Source organism: Pangasianodon hypophthalmus, chromosome 7, assembly GCF_027358585.1.
Source record: "Pangasianodon hypophthalmus isolate fPanHyp1 chromosome 7, fPanHyp1.pri, whole genome shotgun sequence".
NCBI lineage: Eukaryota > Metazoa > Chordata > Actinopteri > Siluriformes > Pangasiidae > Pangasianodon > Pangasianodon hypophthalmus.
The window spans coordinates 13,009,631-13,035,670 of NC_069716.1; the positions used below are offsets into that span (position 1 = coordinate 13,009,631).

The window sequence follows — 26,040 nt, forward strand, 5'->3', positions numbered from 1 at the left end:
GCAGATCAAGGAAACATGACAAATTTGTTCAACCACTAAGACAGCAGCCAGAAAAGCAAAATTCAGTTGACCTAGGGTGTGCACATAAACAGCACCACAGCCAGAAACAGTGCCGAAATAAACAAATGTGTTTGAAAAAAAGCACTACTTATGAGAAAACGAGTAAGGGCTTAAAAGACATCACTAATACTATGACAATTTACCTGGTCAAGGAAATAATACCCAATTAAACAATTGAAAATGAGGGTTTCATGTGACTTCTAAAAATAGTTTATCCTTTCTACGTATTGAGTTGCAAATATTTTTCTAACACCGCCATTTATCAGCTGTACACAGACCGCTGAGAGAAGTGTAATAAAATACAAAACAATTAAACATGAATAGCATATTTTAAAAATGTTAAAGAAAATGTAAATCAGCTCAGCTAATGGACTGGTCAAGCACTGTTCCAAGAGCGCTGATATTTAGTATAATAGCACTGGGACATTTCACTGTTGACCACTCTGCCTGTCTGCATTTACTACATAAAATTCCAATTCTAGTAATAGTTCATTACATTGAAGCCATTACTACACTTACTATGGGCATTCAGTCTGTGCGTTGCGTGGCAACATGCAACGTCCATCCAGCTATCAAGCTATCCAGCTGTGGCTTCTTTGACAACTAATTAATTTGATTGAGCAAAAATAAACAAAATATTTGGTCATATGTCTGAAATGTCAGTAACTTGATACTAACTTCTTGGTAAAAGAACTGTTGTATAAAGGCAATATCACACTTGCAATCATGCTGTTGTACTGAATATCAGCATGGCTGTGATTACCTGCAGCCTTGTGTCTATGGCCGAATTACAGCCATGTCGATATTCAGTGTAACAGCACTCTTGCTCGGGCGAGGTTGCTTAAATAAATACTCACCTGTCAATCACTTTTCCATGTATTTCACTTCTAAATACTGAACATATTAGCAGAGATTATGTATTTTTTTATTCAACATTTTTACATATAGTATCCATGCTTGATTGCTTTTATTTCAGACATAATTGTTTACTTTTTTCTTGTTTTCTTGAGAAGTGCACTTCACTAAAATTTGTTTGAAAAGGGACTTTGGCCTTAGGGGTGTCTGTTCTTTTTGTTTAAGAGTATATTTCCTTATTGAGCTATATTTTCATCAGTAGGGAAATTAGCTTGGTTGCTCTGTTCAGTAAATTTGCACAATAGTCACAACAGTACAAAAAAAAACATGAAAAAAATCATGGATCATGATCCACCCTGAAAAACTGTGCTAAGATATTTTGCCAGATTGCCCACCCCTAGTACATTACTTTATTACACTATATTGTATATGCACTAAGTGACACGAACAGACACCACAAATTTAAACTTTCACTGCTTTACAAGCTACTGTGAGGAAAACAGATAAACAGACAGAAGCATTGAAGGCAGTTGTCCTCACCTGACCTCCAGCTGTCCTCCACCACATGTTGCATCAGTCCTCCTAAGAAAGGAACCCTTACAAGTTCTAGCTGCTCCAAATTGCGTGCAGAGGCCAAACCTGTCACCAGTGGTACATACTTCAAGGAGTTGGTGGGACCAGCACAGTTCCTCATCACAAATGTGCGCAGGCTCACACACAAAAAATCCTTGAATGGCTGAGGTTTTGTAAGACGAACCCACTTCAGATACAAGTGTCTGAGCATGGACACACAAGGAATTTCTGGGACATTGACCCCTGAGGAATTAAATTATTTTAGATATTAATAGAACCACATATTTAAGTTTAGCCCGAGAAATTAACAATGCCTGAAAAACTATTAAAATATTACATAGTGAAATTGTAACAGTTTTAACCCTACCAACAAGATGAAGGGTCTGAATTTTAGCTGCAGCTGGAATTGTAAGTTTGTTTTCTGGGGGAATAGGAAATGCCCCATTGCGGTTCCTGAACTTTCCAAGGATGTGAACTTGAGGCATGTAATTCCATATTGCTTCCACCAGCTCCAAATGAGATGTCTCCACACCCTTTAAAAAAAATTAATTTGAGGAAACAAAAGAAGGCATGGAGGATAAAATAAAGAAACTAACCATTTTCATTTACTTGAATGTCCTACACTCACCATAAGACTGGGACAAGACTGAAGAGCCTCCAAAACACCAGGAATACTGAAGGCTTCATATCCCCTGACCCTTCTACGCTCTAAATAACGTGGGTGCAAACCATACAACTGCTCCAAGTCAGGCATCTTCTTCAGAAGTGTGAGAAAATTTGTGTCTGTAAATCCTATGTGAAATGCACATACCAGAAAACATTTTAGAACTGGATTATTTTTGGACTGCTCAATATGCCATTATCAATATTCCATCTGTAAAATCATGTCACGTGTCCAGCACAAAAATGGACACAAAAATATGCTTATAAAGGCAATCTGACTGGCACACAGACATCTACAAACCTGAATGCATGCGCTCTTAATTTAGCCATTGCTAGTTCCTATCTACTCAGCTACCAGCCTGGAAGGACAAAGGGAAGAACATGCCTCCACCTAATGAATCAAGCCAGCCATAAATGTTACCCTTGCAATGTCACAAGGCATACTGCCAAATTACCACTTTGACAAACAATAGTTAATAGACGCCTAATACTGGCTAGAAACTGAACAATAGAGGAGAGCAGGGCAGGACAATGAGACACTCTTGGATTTCTGACCATTGATGGCAACAGCATCATCAGATGACAATGAGATTCAAATTTGTGACCTAATAACAATAGGATGAACACTAAGACTGCTGCATCCACTGGGAGCCATGCATGAAGTACATATGAAACCATGTTCCATGTTAAATGATCAACAATGATCATTAGAAAACAGACATGCGTGTAAGCCAACCCACCTGGCATAATAAGCTCTACTAACCTGAAGGCATGTACTCCCACCACCGGCTGGCACATAGGTCCACCATTTTTACCACCCGCAAATACAGAGTTACTGCCTCTTGTAGCTTTCGTGATAGACATTCCATGCACATAATGTCTGGCAAAGGCAGATAGCTTCACAGGGGCGAAAAATAAATTTGATTAGTTCTTCCATATGGACATTTTTTTCACATTCTGTTTTCAGGCAAGCTATAAGCTTGAAATGAGTTGCTGATAGGGAAATAATTAAAAATTCAGTCCCAAAAGACCACATACATTTGAATTTAGCAAGCCTTTTTTCAGGTTAGTCTGAATCAAAAATGCAATATGCACCCAATTTTTATTTTCCATTTGCTTCAAGCTCTGTAATGGATGGTGTGAACATTCTTTTCTCAAGCTCACTACTGATTGTAATTCTCACAATCAAAGAGACTTCACTGTAGATAATTAGGGTGAATAAGTGATGTAATATGTATACGGTACTAACCGGAATATATGGCAGAGCACCTCATGTGAAAGCTCATTTATGTAATCTTTTGGTTCCTCTTTTTGCAAAGAAGTGCAATTTGTTCCTCCAACCACACTTGTCTTAGTGGATTTTCGCCTAGGGCCCATCATGTCCTGGATAGTGTTGCAGTCAGTCAAGAATTGCAAGCTACTCAATCCATCAAACGCTGGTCTCTTTAGGCATTCACATCTATGTTTTCTATGAGAAAATGACACATAAAATAAAAAATATAAACCAACAAAATACACATTTAAAGCAACAATTAATAGACATGGATCATGTGTGATACATAACACTACATTTGTTAGAATAAATTGTAACTAAAAGACATAACACCAGAGAGTGCTGTGGCATGTAACCTCTCTGTGATCTTATCACTACCTCAGATAACATAGTTTTAGCACTTGTTTGCATTCGTGAGTTAGACTACTTTACAAAAATCAAGCTTGGTGACCTGCAACTAATAAAAAAAAACTAGTAATGGAAGATGAAGTTTCAAGTAAATAGCTCCAGTTAATGTTCACATAAAACATCAGAATGGGGAAAAATGTTAGTCGATGATCTCCGTGACTTTGACTGAGGCAGGGTTGCTGGTGCCAGATGGGCTAGTTTGAGTATTTTGGAATACTGCTGAGCTTCTGGAATTGTCAGACACACACAGTCTCTACAGTTTACAGAGAACGGTACAGAGAATAGCCACAATTTACCCATCTTCTAATGGCTATTTCCAGCATGATAATGCACCGCATCACAAAGTAAAAGTCGTCTCAAACTGGATTCATTTAAGTGACAATGAGTTCAGTGTTCTTCAGTGGTCTTCCCAGTCACCGGATACGAATCCAATAGAACACCTTTGGGATGTGGTAGAATCATGGCAGATTCGCAGCATGAAAGTGCACCTGAAAAATCTGCATGACCTGTGTGATGCGATCATGTCAACATGGACCAGAATCTCAAAGGAATGTTTTCAACATCTTGTGTAATACAGGCCATGAAGAATTGAGGCTGTTTTGAGAGCACAGGAAGGCCCTACCCAGTATTAGTGTTCCCAATAAAGTTCCTCATGTGTGTACATCCAAGCTGGATAACAAAATGCATCAAGCAAACAAAACTATGCAAAATATCACTAAAGATTCATTTTCTGCATTTAGACTGCTTCCCTGCAAATCTTGGCACAGCCAGTGACAAACATGGTCAAAGGTTTCACCAAGCAACTGCAACAATGGAAAAAAATGGTACCAGAGCAACTGCAATCCATCAACGTTAGTTGATTATTGTTGGACAGTTAAACAAAAAGCATCAGAACATGGAACCTTTGGTTGCAGACCACCCAATTTTTAGGTGAGCAAAAGTATTGGGACAGATAGTCTTAAAGTAAATTAAAGTAAACAATACTTAATTTTTGGTTGCAGACTTCACAGGTGAAGCCTAGAGTTCAAACCAAAAGTAGACATTCAGAGCTATAAATTGTTTAAAGAATTAATCTAACAGGGCACACCTGGGCAACAAGAAACACCTGTCAGTCACCTGTTCCAGTATCACTTGAAAAAAAGGTGGGTTCAAACAAAAGGTGCCATGTTCGAAGTTGTTTAACACAACTAGATGTAAATATTAGGAAATGAAAGCTGAAATTATGCTCCATCATTTAATAGCCACCTTTTGATCTCAAACCCAAATGTCTTCAGTGTATAGCAAAAAGAACAGAATTGGCCTTGCCATTCGAATACTTCCGGAGGGGACTATATCTCCTCACTGTCTGACATATTTACACTTACAGCATTTGGCAGATGCCCTTATCCAGAGTGATTTACAGAAGAACCAATAAATACATCCTCATACTGGTTCACTAGGTCAGGGACTAAGATTACTATCAGCTTAAAAACCCCTTTAGGTAGGTAGTATAGTATGAAAAACACACAAGACAACACAAGGCATTCTAATTTAAGTACTTCATGGAGAGGTACATCTTTAATCGTCATCTGAAAGCAGTCAGTGCCTCAGCTGTTCGGATATCCAAGGGAAGTTCATTCCACCACCTGGGTACCAGAACAGAGCAGAGCCTTGATCCATGCCTTCGTCGTAGAGGGCTCGACAGTGTGAGCGTTAAACTCGCATTTGCAACTAAAAATGTGTGTTCAAACTGTAAAATGTATTTAGGAGCATGTGTCCAAATAAAAAGCATTACAAAATTCAGCCCAAGCAGCCTCTAATTATAATTTTTTTTTTTCATCCAAAAGTTTGATAACAGTGACGTAGTCACTGCGCTGAACCGCACCGCTTTTTTGTGTGATCCACTCGGCAGTACAAAGGGCACTCTAGACATCACCTTTTCTAAAAATAAAAATAAATGAATAAATTTAAAAAAAACACAAGTGAACACACAGTGAGCTAGACAGCTGAAGTTAGCTAGCAACATATGCAAAATATTAGTTATTATTTCAAAAGACTGAGCGTGACAGAAACTGAAGTTTTGGAAGCTTTGAGTGAAATAGTCGTTGATGAAGAAGAAAAAGTAACGTTAAATGAAGTCCTAGGCGGCAACACCAGTTCATCCTTCACTGCCAGTAGGAAACACAGTTTTAACCTGCAGTGGCGGAGAACATTCCCATGGCTCATTTTCAAGGAGAAAGAGAATAAAGCAGGACTACAAAGTAAGGGAGAGCAGTCCCAAATAGTCTAGACACATTCATGTTTTTTTAAAAAATAAAATTAATTTAAAAGAGGTCATCTTCTCCCTTAGAACATACTATGGTTGGTGTAGATCATGCTGGTGCTCTCCATTTCAGCTGCGGATCAGCTTGGAGGGGCCTTGTAAAAATGATGTAGAACAGCAGTTATACTCACACCTACATAGGAATAAGATTCATGAAATCTATCAGTCAGAATTTAGGCCTCATTATAGCACAGAGACAGCACTGATTAAAGTGGTAAATGACCTACTACCGGCCTCTGATCAGGACTGTGTCTCCTTGGTTGTGTTGCTTAACCTTAGTGCAGCTTCTGACACCACTGATCATATTCTCCTTGATGGACTAGAAAATTATGTTGGAATTAAAGGAATAGCCCTCTCCTAGTTCAGGACTTATTTGACTGATCGTTATCAGTATGTAGATATAAATGGTGACTTCTCTATACATGAACACCAGTTTGGCGTTCCAAATGGTTCTGTTTTAGGTCCACTGCTTTTTCTCCATGTGCGTTACGTCAAGGTAAAATTATTCGTAACAAGGCTTCCATTGTAATTTCTCTAATTCCCCTTAATTCTCTACAATTGCTGTGCAATACACAAGATAACCAAGGAACATTCCTGGGTTTAGAAGACAGAGGGCAGAACAGGTCCATGGATAAGGAAAGCAAAGAGAAATAAAAAAAAAAAAAGTAAAAGGTCGGTGTCTGACTCCAGCAGGTGAGAGGAAATGGAGTCAGGGTCTGAAAGGGTCGATAGGGTCCAGGAAGCTACAGAGAAAGGGGAGAGAGAGTGAGAGGGATGCTGTTGATAGGGAATGTCCACTTCTTCAAGAAAGTCTCCTAGTGAAACAGAAGGGTAGCAGATGACAGTGATAAGGTTGATCAGAGTGGTAACTGTAACTGCATAGAATGCAAAGGATGAGATGTTGAGATGAGATGGGCAACCCTACCACCCCTGCCAGTTTCTCATGGAGTTTGAGAGAAAGCATGGGCAGAGGACAGAGCAGCCGGTGTAGCAGGGCTCTGTGGAGTGATCCAGGTGTCAGTTAGTGCCAGAAAGTGGAGAGAGTAAGAAGTCAGCTTTCGGTATGGTTGCTTCTAAGCGCTACATATACTAGTCATCTTCAGTATATCTTAGTAAGCCCTGCCCACAATTAACACCTTAAGGGAGACTGAAACTACTCTTGATAAAACACCTGAATTTTGTAATGCTTTTTGGTGTGTATGTGTAATTATTATATATATATATATATATATATATATATATATATATATATACACACATACATACACATACATACACATACATACACACACACAGCCTGGCCAAAAGGTTTAAAAAGGCAAATACTCAAGAGCCTATGATTGGATCATTACTGCAGTGATTATGTTTCAGCTGGCAACAATTCTTTTAACCTTAACTGATGCAGTGTATAGCTTCTCATTTCTTAAACAACCATGGCAGATTACGTATCCCATGGTCGTGGAAAACATGTTACTGAAGGGGAAAAGTGTTGGCCTGCATCAAGCAATGAAAACAACTAAGGAGATTGCTGAAATCACTAAAACTGGGTTATGAAATCTCCAGTGCATTATTAAAGCCTGGAGGGATAGTGGTGAACTGTCAACTTTACAGCAGAAATGTAGTCGAAAAAAAATCTTGAATGATCGTGATCGGAGATCTTTAAAACACTTGATGTCACATCGTTAAAAAAAAAAAAAAAAAAAAAAGACAGGAGAACTCGCGGCTATGTTTAATAGTAAAAGTAAGAGCATTTCCACACACACAATGTGAGGAGAATTTGGACTAAACAGCTGTGCGGCCACAAGAAAGCCATTTGTTAGTGAGGCTAATCAGAAAAAATGACTTCAATTTGCAAGGGAGCATAAAGACTGGACTGTGGAGCAATGGAAAAAGGTCATGTGGTCTGATAAAATCAGATTTACCCTATTCCAAAGCAATGGGTGTGTCAGGGTAAGAAGGGAAATGCATGAAGTGATTCACCCGTCATGCATAGTGCCTACAGTACAAGCCTCTGGAGGCAGTGTTCTGATCTGGGGTTGCATCAACTGGTCAGGTCTAGGCTCAGCCTCATTGTGCAGCAATAAAATGAAGTCAGCTGAGCAACTGAATGTACTGAATGACCAGGTTATCCCGTCAATGGACTTTTTCTTCCCTGACGGCACAGGCATATTCCAGGATGAAAATGCTAAGATTCATCAGGCTTAACTTGTGAAAGAGTCGTTCAGGGAGCATGAGGAATCATTTTCACACATGAATTGGCCACCACAGAGTCCTGACCTCAACCCCATTGAAAGTCTTTGGGATGTGCTGGAGAGGACTTTACAGAGTGGTTTGACTCTCCTGTCCTCAATGCAAGATCTCAGCCAAAAAATAATGCAACTCTGGATGGAAATAAATGTTGTGAAGTTGCATAAGGTTGTTGAAACAATGCCAGGACGAATGCGTGTCGTAATCAAAGCTAAATGCAGTGCAACAAAATATTAGATTGTGCGACTTTTTTTTTTTTTGGTCAGGCAGTGTGATATATATATATATGTATTATATCTCACACACGATCAGCCACAACATTAAAACCACCTACCTAATATTGTGTAGGTCCCCCTTGTGGCACCAAAACAGCTCTCAGCCTTCACGGGGCCTTCATGGGGCCTTCATGGATCAGACTTGTTTGTCCAGCACATCCCACAGATGCTTGATCATATTGAGATCTGGGGAATTTAAAGGCCAAATCAACACCTCGAACTCTTTAGCATGTTCCTCAAACCATTCCAGAACAACTTTTGTAGTGTGGCTGGGCACATTATCCTGCTGAAAGAGGCCACTACCATTAGAGAATACCTTGTACCTGGTCTGCATCAATGTATAGGTAGGTGGTATATGGCAATGCAACAGCCACGTGAATGCCAGGACCCAAGGTTTCCCAGCAGAACATTGCCCAGAGTATCACACTACCTCTGCTGGCTTGCCTTCTTCCCACAGTGCATCCTGGTGTCATCTCTTCCCCAGGTAAGTGACGCACATGCACCCGGCTGTCCACGTGATATGAAAGAAAACGTGATTTATCAGACTAGGTCACCTTCCTCCATTGCTCCACGGTCCAGTTCTGATGCTCACATGCCCATTGGTGGTGGACAGGTGTAAGAATGGGCACTCTGACCCGTCCGTGGCTACGCAGCCCCATATGCAGCAAGCTGAGATGCACTGTGTGTTCTGACACCTTTCCATCATAGCCAGCATTAACTTTTTCAGCAAGTTGTGCTACAATAGCTCTTCTGTGGGATCAGACCAGACGGGCTAGACTTCGCTCCCTACGCCCATCAGTGAGACTTGGGCACCATGACCCTGTCACCGGTTCATCTGTTGTCCTTCCTTGGACCTCTTTTGGTATGTACTAACCACTGCATACTGGGAACACACCACAAGACCTGCCATTTTGGAGATGATCTGACCCAGTCGTGTAGCCATCACAATTTGGCCCTTGTCAAAGTCGCTGAGATCCTTACGCTTGCTCATGTTTCCTTCTTCCAATACATCAACTTTGAGAACTGACTGTTTACTTGCTGCCCAATATGTCCTACCCATTGACAGGAGCCACTGTAACAAGATAAATGTTATTCACGTCACTTATCAGTGGTTTTAATGTTATGACTAATCAGTGTGTGTGTATATGTATGTATAATTTTATATTATATGAATACGCACTAGTATTGCAGATCAGAACATATAATTATTAATATAACTTTTTCAGCAAGTTATATAATATAATGCGGGGATTGCGCATAATTTAAACCATTCCCGCAAATTTAACTTTTATAATGTGAGAAATTCCCGCACAAATGTATTTGCTTCATCTCAGATCAAATTATGAAATACATCAACAGACGCGAAAAAAAGAAATCACCGGTTCAAACAGTCTGTCTTTATTTTAGAATTTTAGAATTTGAATTCCATAAACAGCGCTGCACCGGCCATCTCTGACTGTCGTTGAGTCCTGTAGCGCATCGTAACGTAACGACCCATGTTTCAACCGCGAGGAGACGCCAACAGCTTGGTATGCAATATATTTTCCCTTAACTGTTATATAATTTATGTCAAAATAAACATAATTCACTAAAATGGTTTTTAATCTTAGAGAGCTTTTTTTTTTTTTCTTAAAAAAAAAAAAAATTGACACACTGACTAGACTATTTTACAACGCTTAAATATTAGCAAAAAATAATTAGGCTACATCTTAGAAAGCTGAGACATTCCTTCTTCATTCAAAAAAACAAAGAAATTGAACTGAAACTGGAATATATGCAATTCACAGATTCTGAAAGGCATTAATATATAGTTTTAATACAGTTCTTAACGTCAATTTGGAGGAGAGCATGACAAATTTTGTTATTAATCTGTTTTGAAACCCACCATACATTCAAATCTGTAGACATAAATAAATGAAGATTATTAATTTAGCTCGTTGTGTCAAAAATTATTCTCCCCCCCATAATCTTTAAATACCCCCATGTGACCCGCGTAAGGGTCACTAATGCTAACTCACTAATGCTCTTATGGACGATTGGACATAAATCCCCACCAGCCATGTTCCAAAATCTAGTGGAAAGCTTTCTCAGACGAGTAGAGGTTGTTATAGGAGCAAAGGGGGGACCAGCTCCCTATTAATGGACTTTTCACAGGCAGCACCCTACAGATATATCAGGCATGTCTCACTGGACAGAGACCATGGGGCGGACAAAATCACCTGATGGAGAGATTATATTTCACAATCGACTTGAGAATGTCTGGGGATTCCACAGGATGTGCTGGAATCTGTGGTTGAGGATAGAAAATCTGAACTCAGCCTTCTCAGCCTGCTTCCACTATGATCCCCACCAGGAAAAGTGAAAAGTAACTGAATCAACTGATCAATCTATCAATGAATTAATGAAAGCAAATTTCAGAAAGTAGTAGACCAATGTTAGTCAGATTTCCCATTTTCATAAGCCATGAAATATGAATAGCACAATAGCATAGAGCTTTTTCTGAAGTATGCATTCATATTTCCTAAAAACCAACAAAGTGATTTACAATAAAGGAGCACTTAGTATTGCAGATCTGTTGCACAAATCTACAGTTTAATTTTTCTATTTACTGGAATTTAGCTTTTTATCAGACACAGAAAACAGGACATCTCAAGTCAAGTGAGTTTTTGTCATTCCTCTATACAGCTTCCACACACTGCAATGAAATGTCACTTCTACAGGACCATGGTGCAACACAGCACAGTACGCAAGACTAAATGAAGTGCAAATACAATGTCAGACAAATGCAAGATGGGACAATAAATACACAGAAAAATAAACACATAGAATGGGCTGTAGATTGTAAACTACTGTGTGATGTAGCAGCACAAGCGAGTTCCATAATATAAAGGTATATGATGCATCTTTATATGCAGTGGTACTGAGTCATAGCGGGTTAGGTGTTTGACTAGCCCAGGTGAGCATTGGGAGGCAATAGGGTGTTGTAATCTGACTGCCTCAGGGAAGAAACTGCTGTGGAGTCTGCTGGTGGTGGCACGGATGCTCCTGTACCTTCTACCAGATAGCAGGAGGGTGAAGAGTCCATGAGAGGGGTTAGAGAGGTCCTCCTCAATACTGGTAGCTTTGCGGATGCAGTGGTTGTTGAAAGACGTGTCGATGGTGGGTAGAGAGACTCCAATGATCTTTTGAGCTGTTCTCACAATCCACTGTACGGTCTTGCGGTCGGAGACTGTGCAGTTCACGTATCACATAGTGAGACAGCTGGTCAGGACACTCTCTATCGTCCCTCTGTAGAAGGAGATGAGGATGGGAGGGGGTTGTTTGGCTCGCTTTCAGCCTCCGCAGGAAGTGGAGGCGTTGCTGGACCTTCTTGGCTAGGCAGGTGGTGTTGAGAGTCCAGGAGAGGTCCTCAGTCATGTGCACACCAAGAAACTTGGAGCTTTTGACTCTGTCCACAGTTCTATTGATGTGCAGTGGTCAGTGGTCCACTTGGGTCCTCCTGAATTCGACAATCCTCTCTTTAGTCTTATCAACATTAAGAAATTGATTGTTGTCTCTGCAGCTTTCTGCGAGCTGGTACACCTCTCTGTATGCTGACTCACCATTTTTGCTGATGAGGCCCACGACTGTACTGTCATCAGCATACTTGATGTGGTTAGAACTGAACTTTGCAGCACAGTCATGAGTCAACAGTGTGAACAGCAGAGGACTGAGCACACAGCCCTAGGGAGTGCCAGTGTTCAGTGTGGTGGTGCTGAAGGTAGAGTTGCTCCAGTCTCCCAGTCAAAAAGGCCAAGATCCAGTTGCAGAGGGAGGTGGTCAGACCCAGCAGGCTCAGCTTTGTTATCAGTTGTTGTGGGATGATGAACTGAAGTCTATGAACAGCATCCTTACATAGTTGTCCTTTTTGTCCCGATGAGTCAGAGAAAGGTGGATGGTAGCAGATATAGCATCCTTTGTTGAGCGGTTGGGACGGTTGGCAGCTTTCTAAGATGTTAGCATATTGAAATGGGTCCAGTGTGGGGGGGAAGACTGCTATTTGTGTGTTTCATGTGTTTTCATGTGCGGTTAGCCCGGCTAGCTGAACGGTTGCGTCTGGAATGCTGTCGTTGAGCCATGTTTCCGTAAAAATGAAAACACAGCAGTGCCTGACTTCACCTTGGGTAGTTAGCTGTTGTCTGAGTAAGTCCAGTTTATTGTCCAGAGAGCAAACATTGGAGAGGAGAATAGATGGTAGAGACGGGTGGCTAGGGTTAGCCTTTAGCCTAGCACGGATGCCGGCTTGCTTACTGCACCTCACACGATGTTTCCAGTGTTCTCTCTCCCGGCCAGCCGCATCAGGCAATACCATGGTCCCAGGGCCTGGTTCACATAGCAGTCCAAGGTTGCGTAGCTCTTCGCGCAGGCCATCGTTTATTCCTCCTGAGCTTTGTTCTCCAATGCCCAGCAAAAGTTATTGATGATAGACATGTGCACCAGTGCTTTCGATATACATCTCTTTGAAAAGTTTCCCCAATTGGTGTAGGCTACACGTAACATGCACCATATTTGTGAACCCAAAGTGGCTGCTGAATGCTACCGCGCCGCCATCTTGGAAAGGAGATGACAACACACTATGCGGTAGCACCCAGCATTTTTATATTTCTTAAAATGAACACAGTGAATTTAACTTTTGAAGTTAAGTTTTTGAATTTAACTGTCAGTCTCAAATTTGATGACGTTACTATATTCTATGCAGCATGTCCTGTATTTTCCTTTTCTTACAAAATCGTCACAGAACACTGACTTCTTATTAAAGAACAGTAGAATCGTTTATTTCTATATAGAACCGAGATGTTTATTGTTTTGCATATTTTATTAACATTTTCGACGAACAAACCTACGCAATACGAACAATCTATTCTAGGAAAGCACATGTAACGGAGAGGAATTAATAATAAAGTGTGCACGTAAACTTTCTCAAGCGTTTGCGTTTTAGCTGTTACCGTAAAACAGCGTACATACGCGCACTTACACTGTGATTGCGGTGACAAACCGAAATATTACATACGCCAGCTTAGCAGCTACCGACCGACCAAAATTTTTCAAATAGTTCAAAAACAATACCGAAGAAATCAAAATTTAAATCGAATTGCTAACCTTAGCCAAGACAATAGCTACCAAGGCATCAAAGTAAAATTACATGCTAACATGTTAGTTACATGCAGCAATTAGCGTCTGCTTTCACGGAGACTATCTGGATATTCAAAGATGAAAGCTGTAACAACAATGGTACATGAAGAATTTTGCTTATCTCACTTGTTTTCGAGCAGACGCCAAACTGTACACTCCTGGCTGTAAGTTGCTATGGAAACACACACTTGATCAATAGTGAAACATTAAGATAACTCACATTAGTTAGCAGATTTTTCTTCTTAAGGCAACATTTTGTCTAAAACAAACTGCAGGCTCGCTGACAGCAAAAAGACGACTCAAGACGTCAGGCCTCCTCTTTCGTGATTTTATTGGCGGATTGCAAAGCAACTGGAGAAGTTGATACTGCCATCTTCTGTGCTGGAGTATGCAAACTGTATCTTTCCTGACTATGGGTCTCTGCAGGTAGGAGTAATGGGCGTGTCGAAAGGTATGGGGGTTAGGTTCTTGCTGGCAAATGAACTGATCAATCGAGACTTTGAGGCATTGGTATTTAACTGCGGAGTCCTCAGTGGGAGAGCTGAAAATTCGGCTGGTGTCTTCGGAACGGAGATAAGATCGGAGAAGGCAGCGGGAGAGTTTGAGCCTCAGCAGACAGAGGGCCAGTTTGCATCATCCTAGTTAAGAGCAAAAGCGAGGAAGTGGGAAGATGGGAAGAAGATAATTACAAACAACTGTATCGTGAATGTAACAGTCATGACTTTTGGGAGTGAGGATGAAGATGGGGATAATGGAGGTATAGAGTGGCAGAAAGTGGGATTCAAAAGAAAGAAAAAGAAAAGTGGAAATAATAGTAATGTAAGCAGCTCAGGGGCAAAGTCTGATGAAACGGTCAAGAGAGCTAGAATAAGTCAGTCTGAGGGCTGAAATCCAAATAAATAATTGGAAAGTTAAACTTGTGTGTCCTGAGAATTTCCACCTTATATCGGTGGCTAAAGCTCTAGAAAAGGATGTAGGCAAAGTGAAGTTCGCAAAGTATTTGAAAAACAAGCACATACTTGTATACGCAGTGAGTAGAGAACAGCAAAACTCTCTACTGAAAATGAATATGCTGGATGGTAAAAAGTAAAAATCTGTGTACCTGGAGCCGCTGCTAGACAAAGGAACACTAGAAGAGCACTAGAAATAGTACTGAAACTTTTTAATAAAATATGGAAAGAATAAAGACTACCTGTTAAGTGGAAGTGGAAGATGGCAAACTACAGACCTATAGCACTTGAGCAAATGGATGGAAAAATGGTTGTTTACAGGTTAGCATATTTTTTAGAAAAAAGAAGTTTGTTCAACGAGTACCAGAGCGCCTTTAGGAAAGGCAGATCTACTGCAGATGCTCTTATTAAAGTAATAAAATTGAAAAGATCCTTAAGATGAAAGTCATGGCTATAGTTTTTTTTTTTTTGACATCAAGACAGCTTATAATTCTATGTGGAGAGAAGGTCTTTTAATTAAAATGAACAAGCTAGGCATAGGTGGAAGGTTAAAGTTAAAGTAGGATCAAAATCTCAGAATGTGGATGCCACAAGATATAATAATATCATGATGATTTTATCATAACATGATTAATGATATCTCTGAAAATACAGGAACAGGATTACAGTCTTCATCGTAAGCAGACGATGGAGCAATCTGGAAAAGGGGAAAACATTTCTTAAATGTGCTGAAGTGTATACAGAAAGCAATAATCAGTGTAGAGAGATGGTCTTATGATTGGGGCTTCAAAATTTCAGTAGCAAAATCATGTTATATGCTTGTCACTAAAAAGAAAATAGGTAATAGGCAGGGGTTAACACTATATAGCAAACCCATGAAAAGAGTTGGAGTATTTAAATATCATGGTTTGATGAAAAATATACATGGAAGAATCATTGAAAATATTGAGACTAAATGTAAGAAAGTTTTAAATTTAATGAGGCGTGTGGTCGGATGTGTATGGGGAGCTGACAAAGAAGCACTACTGCAGATATACAGGGCTTTGATGAGAGCCACTTTGGATTATGGTTGCATGGTGTGTGAAGCAGCAGCCAAAATTCATCTAGAAAAACTAGACAGGATACAATACAGAGTATTAAGGCTTAGTTTGGGAGCAGTCAAAACCACGCCCATTAATGCACTGCTCGTTGAATCCAATGAACTGCCATTGCATTTGAGGAGAAACAAGTTATCACTACCATATTGGATAAGAATTCAGGGAGGAGGAAATGGAAATTTAGCATCAATTGTTCTGCAAAACTGTTGGGAGTCCACAGATTTTTCTGGTGAAGATTTTGGATGGGACATTAACAAGAAAATGAAACAGTACAAATTAGATACTATACAACATAGTCCAGCAGTTATCAGAAGCGGCATTTCCCCACGGATATTTACACAACTGAAAGTAAATTTTCAAATATTAAAAATAAGGAGAGAGTGGACAGAGAGGAACTATAACATTGGGTACTTGGTTCAAGAATATTTGAAGAAGAGCTACTATAATTATCTAAATATTTTTACAGACGGATCAAAACACTCAAATAATGAGTATGTAGTGGGTATATACATTCCAGAATTTGATAAAGGAATTGCTAAGAGAATTTCAAACAGGTTACAACCCCTGGCAAAAATTATGGAATCACCACAGCTTTTTTACTTTATAGCAAACAAGCAAATCACAGATATGACACAAAAAAGGTTTTGTTCAATAGCTTAACATTCTGGTTTGTGAAATATACATAAAAAAAATTCAAGGACATTTTTTTTTATTAATGGCATGGCTTTTTCCAAATCAAGTAGAGGAAAAAATTATGGAATCACTCAATGTTGAGGAAAGAATTATAGAATCATCAACAAAAAAAACACAATTAATACTTTGTTGCTCCTCCTCTGGCATTTATTCTTTGAGGCATAGACCTCACTAATGAAAAACAATATTCCCCATCAATCTGGTTCCAACTTTCTCGAATAGCAGTTGACAGATCAGCTTTGCAGGGTGGAGCCTTAACATGGACCAGTTTTTTTTTTACTTTCCACCATAAATTTTCAATTGGATTGAGATTCGGACTGTTTGCTGGCCATGTCATTGAGCTGATATGCCTTTCCTGAAAAAAAGCTTTAAAACTGTTTGCTCTGTGGCAAGATGCATTGTCATCCTGAAAAATTATTTCATCATCTCCAAACCTATTTTCTATGGATGGAATGAGAAAATGTCAAAAATTTCACTGTACAACTGTGCATTGACTGCTGAGGTAATGCTGCCATCTCCCCTGGTCCTTTACCTGACATGCAACCCAATATCTTAAATGAGTTTGGAAATTTGATTGGTTCAGGCAGTCATATGTTTTGTTAGAACGGCACCAGACAAAAGTTCCAGCATCATTTCCTTGGCCAATGCAGATTCATGATTCATCACTGAATTTCACTTTCATCCAATCATCCACACTCCATGATTGCTTCTCCTTAGCCCACTGTAACCTTGTTTTCTTCTGTTTTGGTGTTAGTGCTGGTTTTCTTTTGGCTTTTCTATATGTAAATCTCATTTCATTCAGCCGGTTTCTTACAGTTCTGTCACAAATGTTGACTCCTGTTTCCGCCCATTTGTTTTTCATTTGTTTTGTTGTGCATTTTCTATTTTCAAGGCATAGTGCTTTGAGTTTTCTATCCTGATGCTTTGACATCTTCCTTAGTCTGCCTGTATATCTACATTTCATAAACTTCCCATTAAGTTTATACTTGCAACAAATTTTAGACACAGCTGACTGGGAGCAACCAACCTCTTTGGCCACACTCCATGTTGAAATTCCTTGTTGAAGGAGTTTTATAATCCTTTCCATTGTTTCAACTGACAACTCTCTCATTGGAGCCATGTTTCCTTTCAATTAGCCAAGTCCAACAGCCCATTAAAGTGTGTAAGCACTCCCTTTTAACTGCTGACTTATTAGCATTTTTAGACTTGTCCCAGTATTTGTTTTAGAAATGGAAATTAAAAATCGATTCCATAATTTTTTCCTCTACTTGATTTGGAAAAAGACATGCCATTAATAAAAAAAAAAATGTCCTTGAATTTTTTTATGTATATTTCACAAACCAGAATGTTAAGCTATTGAACAAAACCTTTTTTGTGTAATATATCTGTGATTGTTTGTTTGCTATAAGGTAAAAAAGCTGGGTGAACATCCTCTAAGTGTGGTGATTCCATAATTTTTCCCAGGGGTTGTATCAGTATACACAGCTGAACTGACAGCCATAATCATCAGTCTTCAGTGGGTAGAGGAGGTTAAACCAATCAAAGTAGTGACACGTTCAGATTCTGCAGCTGCAATACAAAGTATAAAATCAGGACAAACAGTTCGAGAGGATCTTTTAATTGAGATTCATATGATCTTACTGAATCTACAGCTAGGAACAGATATTCATTTCTGTTGGATAACAGCACATACTGGAATAGAGGGACATGAAGTTGCCGATAAACTTGCTAAAAGTGCATTAAACAAAAACGATAATGATAGTGTAGAAATTTGTTTTGGGAGATTAGAAGCAAAATCATTAATACATCACACAATAATGACATCTTGGCAGGAAATCTGGAATAAGGAATCTGGAGTCTATTACAAAAGTCTGTCAGAGTGAGAAATAATAGAGGTAAATGTAGGAAAGAATTTGTTATTTTTTCTAGGTTAAGATTAGGACACACAGGACTCAATGCTACTTTATTCACCATGAAAAAGACAGTGTCAGATAAATGTGAGATTTGTAATTGCAAGGAAACTGTTGAACATGGGCTGATAGATTGCAGGAAGTTCATTGTAGAAAGAGAAAGACTGAAGGACAGGGTGATAGAGATGGGAAGAGAGTGGAGCATCAGTGGTCAGGAGTCAAAAAAGTACAGGTTCAAAGGGCTTTATTTAAATACTTAAAAGAGGCAGGTTTAATATCCAGAATATAACTTCTTTATAAAGTCATGACTGTACATACTCCGGTTAGGTGGCGGCATGCACCTCTAACGTTGGTTTGTAGCCCGCCAGTAAATCGGAGAAGAAGAAAAAGAAGATGACTTGATCAATCAGAGTTAACTATATAGATACATCATTTCCCTTAGACATGAAGAAGATGGAGGTAAGATGTGGTGTGATAAATTATTAGAAAAATATATGTATATTAACAATAGCTATGTAGTTAAGGATATACAGTCAGGTCCATAAATATTGGGACAGTGACACAGTTTTGGTAATTTTGCCTCTGTACACCACCACAGTGGATTTGAAATGAAGCAGTCAAGATGTGACTGAAGCGTAGACTTTCAGCTTTAATTCAAGGGGTTTAACAAAAATATTGCATTAACCGTTTAGGAATTACAGCCATTTTTTACAGAGTTCCTCCATTTTCACAGGCTCAAAAGTAATGGCACAAACTAATATAATCATAAATATTAGGATTATTTTTATTACTTGGAGGTAAATCCTTTGCAGTCAATGACTACCTGAAGTCTGGACCCCATGGACATCACCAAATGCTGAGTTTCCTCCCTTGAGATGATTTTCCAGGTCTTTACTGCAGCCATCTTCAGTTGCTGCTTGTTTGTGGGTCATTCTGCCTTCAGATTTGTCTTCAGTAAGTGAAAAGCAGCTCAGTTGGGTTGAGGTCAGGTGACTGACAGCCAAATATGCCCATGCCATAACACTGCCTCCACATGTTTGACGGATGATGTGGTATGCTTTGGATCATGAGCCCTTTCTTTCCTTCTCCATACCTTTCTCTTCCCATCATTCTGGTACAAGTTAATCTTGCATCAGAACTGGTCAGGCTTTTTTTTTTAGAGGTTTTTTAGCAAAGTCTAATCTGGCCTTTGTGTTCTTGAGTGTTACCAGCGGTTTGCATCTTGAGGTAAACCGTCTGTATTTACATTCATGAAGGTGGCTCTTGATTGTAGACTTTGACAATGATAGGCCTACCTCCTCCAGAGTGTTCCTGACTTGGCTAGATGTTGTGAAGGGGTTGTTCTTCAATAAGAAAAGAATTCTGCAATCATCCACTTTAGTTGTTTTCTGTGGTCTCCCAGGCCTTTTGGTGCTGCTGAGCTTGCCAGTGCATTCCTTCTTTTTAAGAATGTACCAAATTGTTGATTTGGCCCTCCTAAAGTTTCTGCTATCTCTCTGATAGGCCTGTTTTGTTTTTTCAGCCTAATGATGGCCTCCTTCACTTGCATCAACACCTCTTTGGACGGCATATTGAGAGTTCCCATGAACAGCTACCAAATGCAAATTCAACACTTGGAATCAGCTCCAGACCTTTTATCTCCTTAATTTATCATGATATAAGGAGGAAACAGGCCACAGCTGGCCATGAAACTGCTTATCAGTCAATTGTCCCATTACTTTTGAGCCTGTGAAAATGGAGGAACTCTGTAAAAAATGGCTGTAATTCCTAAACGGTTAATGCAATATTTTTGTTAAACCCCTTGAATTAAAGCTGAAAGTCTACGCTTCAGTCACATCTTGACTGCTTCATTTCAAATCCACTGTGGTGGTGTACAGAGGCAAAATTACCAAAACTGTGTCACTGTCCCAATATTTATGGACCTGACTGTAAATACATACATGGATAATTAATAGTCCTTCTTGCATTATCCTGCAGTTAGTTATTAGTTTATTGTTTTTAACAGACACATGTTACAGTTAGAAGCAGCTTTGATTCTATTTTATAGAGCTTAAAGAGTTTATAGAGCTGCTTTCATTTACAACAATACTCAATAGATCGGATTTCAGCAAGCACCTAAGTGTGTGCAACCATTCAGCTCCTCCGTGGAACCAGACATCACTTACTGCACCTCAGTACAGCAAGACAGCTATAAACTGCTTTAAAGGTGTTACAAATAAGCAAGAGAAAAAGCTAAATTGCCCACACTGTGATTTGTGCATTTTAAAGAAAAATCATAGAAGGCACATGCAAACGGCTCATTCAAATATTGACCATGATGTCACTACTCAGTCCCTCCTTCAAAGTCAGTGCATTAATGCAAAAGAGTGGAGTCTTCGCTGTGGCAGAATCATCTAGAGGCCCTTGTATTCCCATACATGTCATCAGAAAGACATAGGGCAGTTCACACAAAGTGACTTGTGAACTCGATGTCTGCAATGCTGTCATGTATTTCAAAAGAAGAAGTCACTTGCGATCTTGTCAGTGTACTCACTTAAAATCACTTAAAATTACTGCAGAGAATGAGGTCCTACATGAAAAGACTTTAACAGAAATGGTCCATCAGAAATAGTTTTCAGAAAAAAGAAAACGACAGTGTTTAAATCATCAGAATAAAGCTGAGGAATATGGTTTTTGTTTTGCATCATATGTGAACCTTGGAGGTCCATCTTATATGCACTATGTGTCTGTTTTTGAGCCAAAGGTATCATTTTACAGCAGATTAGGAAGGATCATCATTGTTTACAATGCCAAAAACAACACAGGGCATTGCCTTTGTATTATATCAAGGTGCTTCTGCATACATAAAGTAGTGTTCAAATGGTACCTTTTTTCAAATCAACAGAAAACTGTTTCAAAGAATTAAGAGCACTGAGGTGGAGGTGACCTGCAAAGACAAGACTTTGTCAAAATCTGACAGGTTTTCCTCTGGCAACAAAGATGCTGAGAACATGGTGTACAAATGAGGAACTCAAGCAAATGGTACAGCATATCTTCAGAAAGAAAAAAATCCCAGCTTCCCTACCTAAGTCAACCACTAATTTTAATGACAAGGAATTCCTAAAAATCTTGGTTCCACATGAACTGCACTGCTCATTGTGTCCAGGACCTGTACCCCTTAGTGATCTTCTGCTTATCTCCAACAAAGCCAAAATTCTCACAACAATTGGTGTAATTGAAGATTGGTGTTTGTTTTTATAGAAGAAAGCTCTTCTTTAAAAATGTGTTGGTATCAGCTGGATATGAAGATGTTAACTTGTTTATTTTGTTTGTCTTTTATATTTTTTACGTCTTGAAACTTATTGCCAGAAATGTCCAGTGTGTGGTCTTGCATACCATTATCAAGAATGTAACACTGGTGTGCATAACTATGATGATGACATCAGTCTGAAGTTGTCTTATACTTCGAAGTTTTATGCAGGTATTGTGGATTGCTTTCTGTATAAAGTCTTTTATGTCATAATCAAAACAATTACTAATACTACTTTTTGTGTCTCTTTAGTCTCACACTGCTGTTGAAAGGGTCTGCAAAGCTTTTTCAATAGCCACTGGAACTGCTTACCCAAGCAGTAAAAAAGTGCTTTGTGCAAAGATGCACTTTGACACATTAACAGATCATAACTACAACTTTTCTTGTTTAAAGTGTGGGTTACATCCACCTATTGTTATCACAGATGTCCATCGAAAAGGAGTTTTTAGTATGCCAGGTAAATTACATTTGCAGTCAGATTTTATTTAAGCTTGACATACATTTAAATTTTTTGTCATCAGTGATTTCCCCATGTGTTTTAGTTAAATTGACTTCGTTTAAACTATTTTACTCACTGCTTTTGTTAGGTTTCTTGTGATATTTATGTATTAGAATAGCTTTGTATGTATTAGAATTGAATTATTATACAATTGATTACTATACATGTTTGTTTAGTGAGTGAAATTGAAGAACCTCCAACAATCTTTGATAGGTAGGTGGCTGTGGAGGCTTTTTGGGATTCCCTGAGTTTGGAAATCATTGCAAGGGGTCTTGCGCAAGTTTTTTTTTTTTTCTTTTTTCTTAAATACAAATACTAAATACTATGCTGAAACCTTAGCCAGTATACAGTTGATTTCAAAAGTTTACATTTTACAGAAGGAAAAACCATGTATTAAGAGCCAGGGGGTGAAAACTTTTTGAATTTGAAGATCAGGGTAAATTTAACTTATTTTGTCTTCTGGGAAACATGTAACTATCTTCTGTAGCCTCTGAAGGGCAGTACTAAATGAAAAAATACGATATTTAGGCAAAATAAGAAAAATGTACAGATCTGTTCTGTTCAAAAGTTTTCATGTTTTTTCCTTCTGGAGCATCAGTGTGCATTTGAACCTTGCATATGAGTCCCTCAGTTGTCCTCAGTGTGAAAAGATGGATCTCAAAATCATACAGTCATTGTTTGAAAGGGTTCAAATACACAAAAAATGCTGGAAAACCAAAGAATTTGTGGGACCTGAAGGATTTTTCTGAAGAACAGCAGGCAGTTTAACTGTTCAGGACAAACAAGGGACTCTTGAACAACTATCAGTAAACAAAAAAACACAGCTGTGGATCATTCAGGTAACAACACAGTATTAAGAATCAAGGGTATGTAAACTTTTGAACGGGGTCATTTTTATAAATTCAACTATTATTTTCTCTTGTGGACTATGTGTAAACATCTTTTATGTGAAATATCTTATTCAGGTCAGCACTAAATAAACAATAACATGCATTTTGTATGATCCCTCTTATTTTGGTAAAATAATAAACATTTTGCAGATTCTGAAAGGGGGATGTAAACTTTTGAACTCAACTGTATGTATATGTGTTCGGGCTGTGCCTAAACTCAAAGTCTGACACCAGCAATCATAAACTTTTAAATTTAAAAAGAAGGGTAAACGTCAATTCCAAATAAGTTTTAACCAGCAACAAAACTAACAACTTATTATAAACTATTATTTATTTTATTTTTTTATAGGTGGAAGTCACAATCCATCCACTGCCAACCCAAATTTCCACTTTTGGAAGATGCACTAGAAAGTCTGGCTCTGTTTTAAATACAGAGTGGGAGAAAGTGCATACATCAAATCTCATTCTGTATCTGAACTTCTGAACTAACTGGCTTGTTGATGAGCTGATCACACTGAAGGTGAAGTGTGTTCCTGTGCATTGTTTACCTTTTTGTAACACTACTTCTATTTCCATTCTCAAGTTATTTGAACAGAATTTTCCAGATGTTGCAATTTTTTCTAAGTATATTTATTTATTAACAGGTGTCTGGTGTCCGACAGTTATGTAGATCTTGTGGGTTAAATACGAAGGGATCAGAGATGGACCTCATAATGAGACTAAGGAATGAAATGCAAAGCAGGTCATCGTATGACAAAATTTTCCAGAAGGTTTGAAGTGCATCAGGTACATATGCATTTATAATATCATCTAAGTGTGTTTTTAAACTACAGTTATTTAAACTACAGTGTGCTGAAATCATATTCAAATTTAAAAAATTTTGTTTTTTAATTAGGTAGTTGGGCAGTTGTTATGTGCTCCTGCAATGTGGTTTACAGCGTTAAAGTCCTGTTGAGGGCTGAAAGTCCAAGGGACTTCACCGACCTTTTGCTGTCATGGAAACACATTCCCAATATAACAGTTTATGATTCTGCATGAGGAGTAGTCACTCATTCAAATCTCTGGTATCCAGATATGATTCCCTTCAGTCCACATGACAGTTGACTTCTGGAGCCAAATGAGGCTAATATTACAGCAGCAGAAGAGGGAAAACTGAATCTTTAACATGGCTTAAAGAGAAGAAGGTGCCAGCTAACTTGAATGGACATCCTTTGACTGGCTCATCCGAACACTATGTTCTCTACGACAGGTTCCATGAGAACAATACTAAAGATTCCCATGATAAACTTGAGAAAATACAGCTTGTGCTTGAGGTGGCTGGAAAAGTTAATTCTCAGTGTGCTGAACAGTTGTTTTCTCAAATGAGAAAAAAACAACTACTTTTTACGAAGCCAACAAACCATGTGTTCCTCATGAGAAACATGTTGCACCACTACAATGTAAACAGAAACAACAGATTGTTGGAACAACTATCAAACCATATTGGTTGCACTCAGATTGTTCTGGACTTGGTGAATATTATGTGGTTTAATTTTTTATATTATTTTTAGTTTCATTAGCATTTTTGAATCAACTTTTTCAAAAATGTTAATTATTATTGGTATGGCATGTTGACGTGTTTTCTTTATTACTTGATTACTAGGGACTTCATATGAAAACACATTTACAGCTGAAAAGTTGGCTGTGACAGGGCTGAATGATGTAATTCCCAGCAAGACTTGCTAGGAACAACCATTCAGTGAAGCAATGGAGGCAAAGGTGATGACTTTTTGAGGCTGAAATATTCTAAGGTGTGTTGAATGAACAGACTCAAACATTTCAATGTTGAAAATATTCTTTTCTCCAATAGCTAACACATAGAATTAGACACGCAGAAAAATCCAAGTGAACATGTTGGAGGTGTTTACCACTCTGATGCAAGAAGATTTTCAGGGGTTGGGATTGCAGCGTGATATTGAAGGGACATTTAGTATAATATTTGTCTTTTTGATCTCATTAAATTTTGTGAATAGTCTGTTTCGGTCTTAAGAAGCTGTGGTTTCGCAAGATTCTGAGTTGCTGTTTCAAGGTGGTTGAAGACATGTGTATGTGTACAAAAGTGTGGACATCCAATAGCTATGTCACAGCAACTTGGATTCCTCCAGTTTGTGCAGATCCAATGGTACATATGGCTATAAGTATTTATTATTTGTTGGAACAGTGTAACTGGTAATGTTTTAGATATGGTTGGTTGTTCTGGATTATCACAATGCTTTTCATTTCATTCAGTGTTCTGAGCTGTAGTTGAAACAATGCCATATCAAATCTAATTTTGTATAGAAGTTGTAGTACACAATCTGTCAAAGCAGTTAAAAACATTTTACAGCCCACATTGTGCATAATGCATATATTTTCACTCTGAATTGTGTTAATTTATGTTTTGTGAAAGGTTGATGCTTCTGTAAAAGACTTCATTTTACTTCCTACGTGGAGCAAATCACACTGGAACATTTGTCTAAGTCATCAGTTTAATACATAATTTTATAACAAGATTTGTCATATTGGTGTCTGTATCTTCTGTGTATTTTGGTAACCTTTTTCAGATTCTGTATTCAAAGCTGAAACAAGATTGGTCTAAGTGATGGCAGATCTTTTACACAGGTCTTTTACATGAAAGTTCAACAGATCACATTCAGCAGTTCAAGTTTTCAGCTGCTGTATGGTTGTTCTGTTCTAAACCGTGTAGCCTTTTCCTCTGCCTTTTTCTGCCAAGGTTGTTCTTATGGGAATAATGATGTCTGAAGGTAGGGATGGCTAACAGCAATGATACGCACTGTTGAACTGACAAATAAAAATTAAGTAGCATATAGTAAAAAAATATCATTATTCTCATAAAACCATGGAT

The 26,040-nt window shown here is 38.6% G+C and overlaps 2 protein-coding genes across 11 annotated transcripts in view; one reads left to right on the forward strand and one right to left on the reverse strand.

Annotated features, from left to right (window-relative positions):
• The window catches only part of fbxo38 (F-box protein 38), a 93,362-nt gene that overhangs the window by 61,272 nt on the left and 6,050 nt on the right, over positions 1 to 26,040 (reverse strand). Inside the window, exons 1-7 of one of the 5 annotated variants that reach the window (XM_026917724.3) lie at positions 14,049 to 14,261; positions 8,716 to 8,842; positions 3,401 to 3,619; positions 2,915 to 3,048; positions 2,117 to 2,280; positions 1,856 to 2,021; positions 1,456 to 1,731 (exon numbers count right to left, since the gene is read on the reverse strand). In XM_026917724.3, the coding sequence (XP_026773525.2) occupies positions 1,456 to 1,731; positions 1,856 to 2,021; positions 2,117 to 2,280; positions 2,915 to 3,048; positions 3,401 to 3,531 (871 nt within the window). In that variant the 5' untranslated portion in view covers positions 3,532 to 3,619; positions 8,716 to 8,842; positions 14,049 to 14,261. Of the gene's footprint in view, positions 1 to 1,455; positions 1,732 to 1,855; positions 2,022 to 2,116; positions 2,281 to 2,914; positions 3,049 to 3,400; positions 3,620 to 8,715; positions 8,843 to 13,954; positions 14,268 to 26,040 lie in introns of those variants that run through there. The other 4 variants (XM_026917723.3, XM_034305916.2, XM_026917728.3 and 1 more) reach the window with 4 other exon arrangements.
• Positions 14,267 to 25,784, forward strand: LOC113528898 (uncharacterized). Of its 6 annotated transcripts, none has more exons than XM_053235466.1 (3): positions 14,267 to 21,938; positions 22,020 to 24,914; positions 25,006 to 25,784. In XM_053235466.1, exon 1 carries the CDS (start codon positions 15,594 to 15,596, stop codon positions 16,533 to 16,535), a length of 942 nt encoding a protein of 313 aa, XP_053091441.1. In that variant the 5' UTR covers positions 14,267 to 15,593; the 3' UTR covers positions 16,536 to 21,938; positions 22,020 to 24,914; positions 25,006 to 25,784. The 6 variants fall into 6 exon arrangements, with proteins under 6 accessions (XP_053091441.1, XP_053091440.1, XP_053091438.1 ...); XM_053235465.1 differs by having other exon boundaries at positions 22,020 to 24,667; positions 24,799 to 25,784; XM_053235463.1 differs by having other exon boundaries at positions 22,020 to 23,942; positions 24,052 to 25,784.

Excerpts from the sequence above, each read along its gene's own strand:
- LOC113528898 (XM_053235466.1), top strand. The coding sequence starts at position 15,594 with ATGCTTGTCACTAAAAAGAAAATAGGTAATAGGCAGGGGTTAACACTA.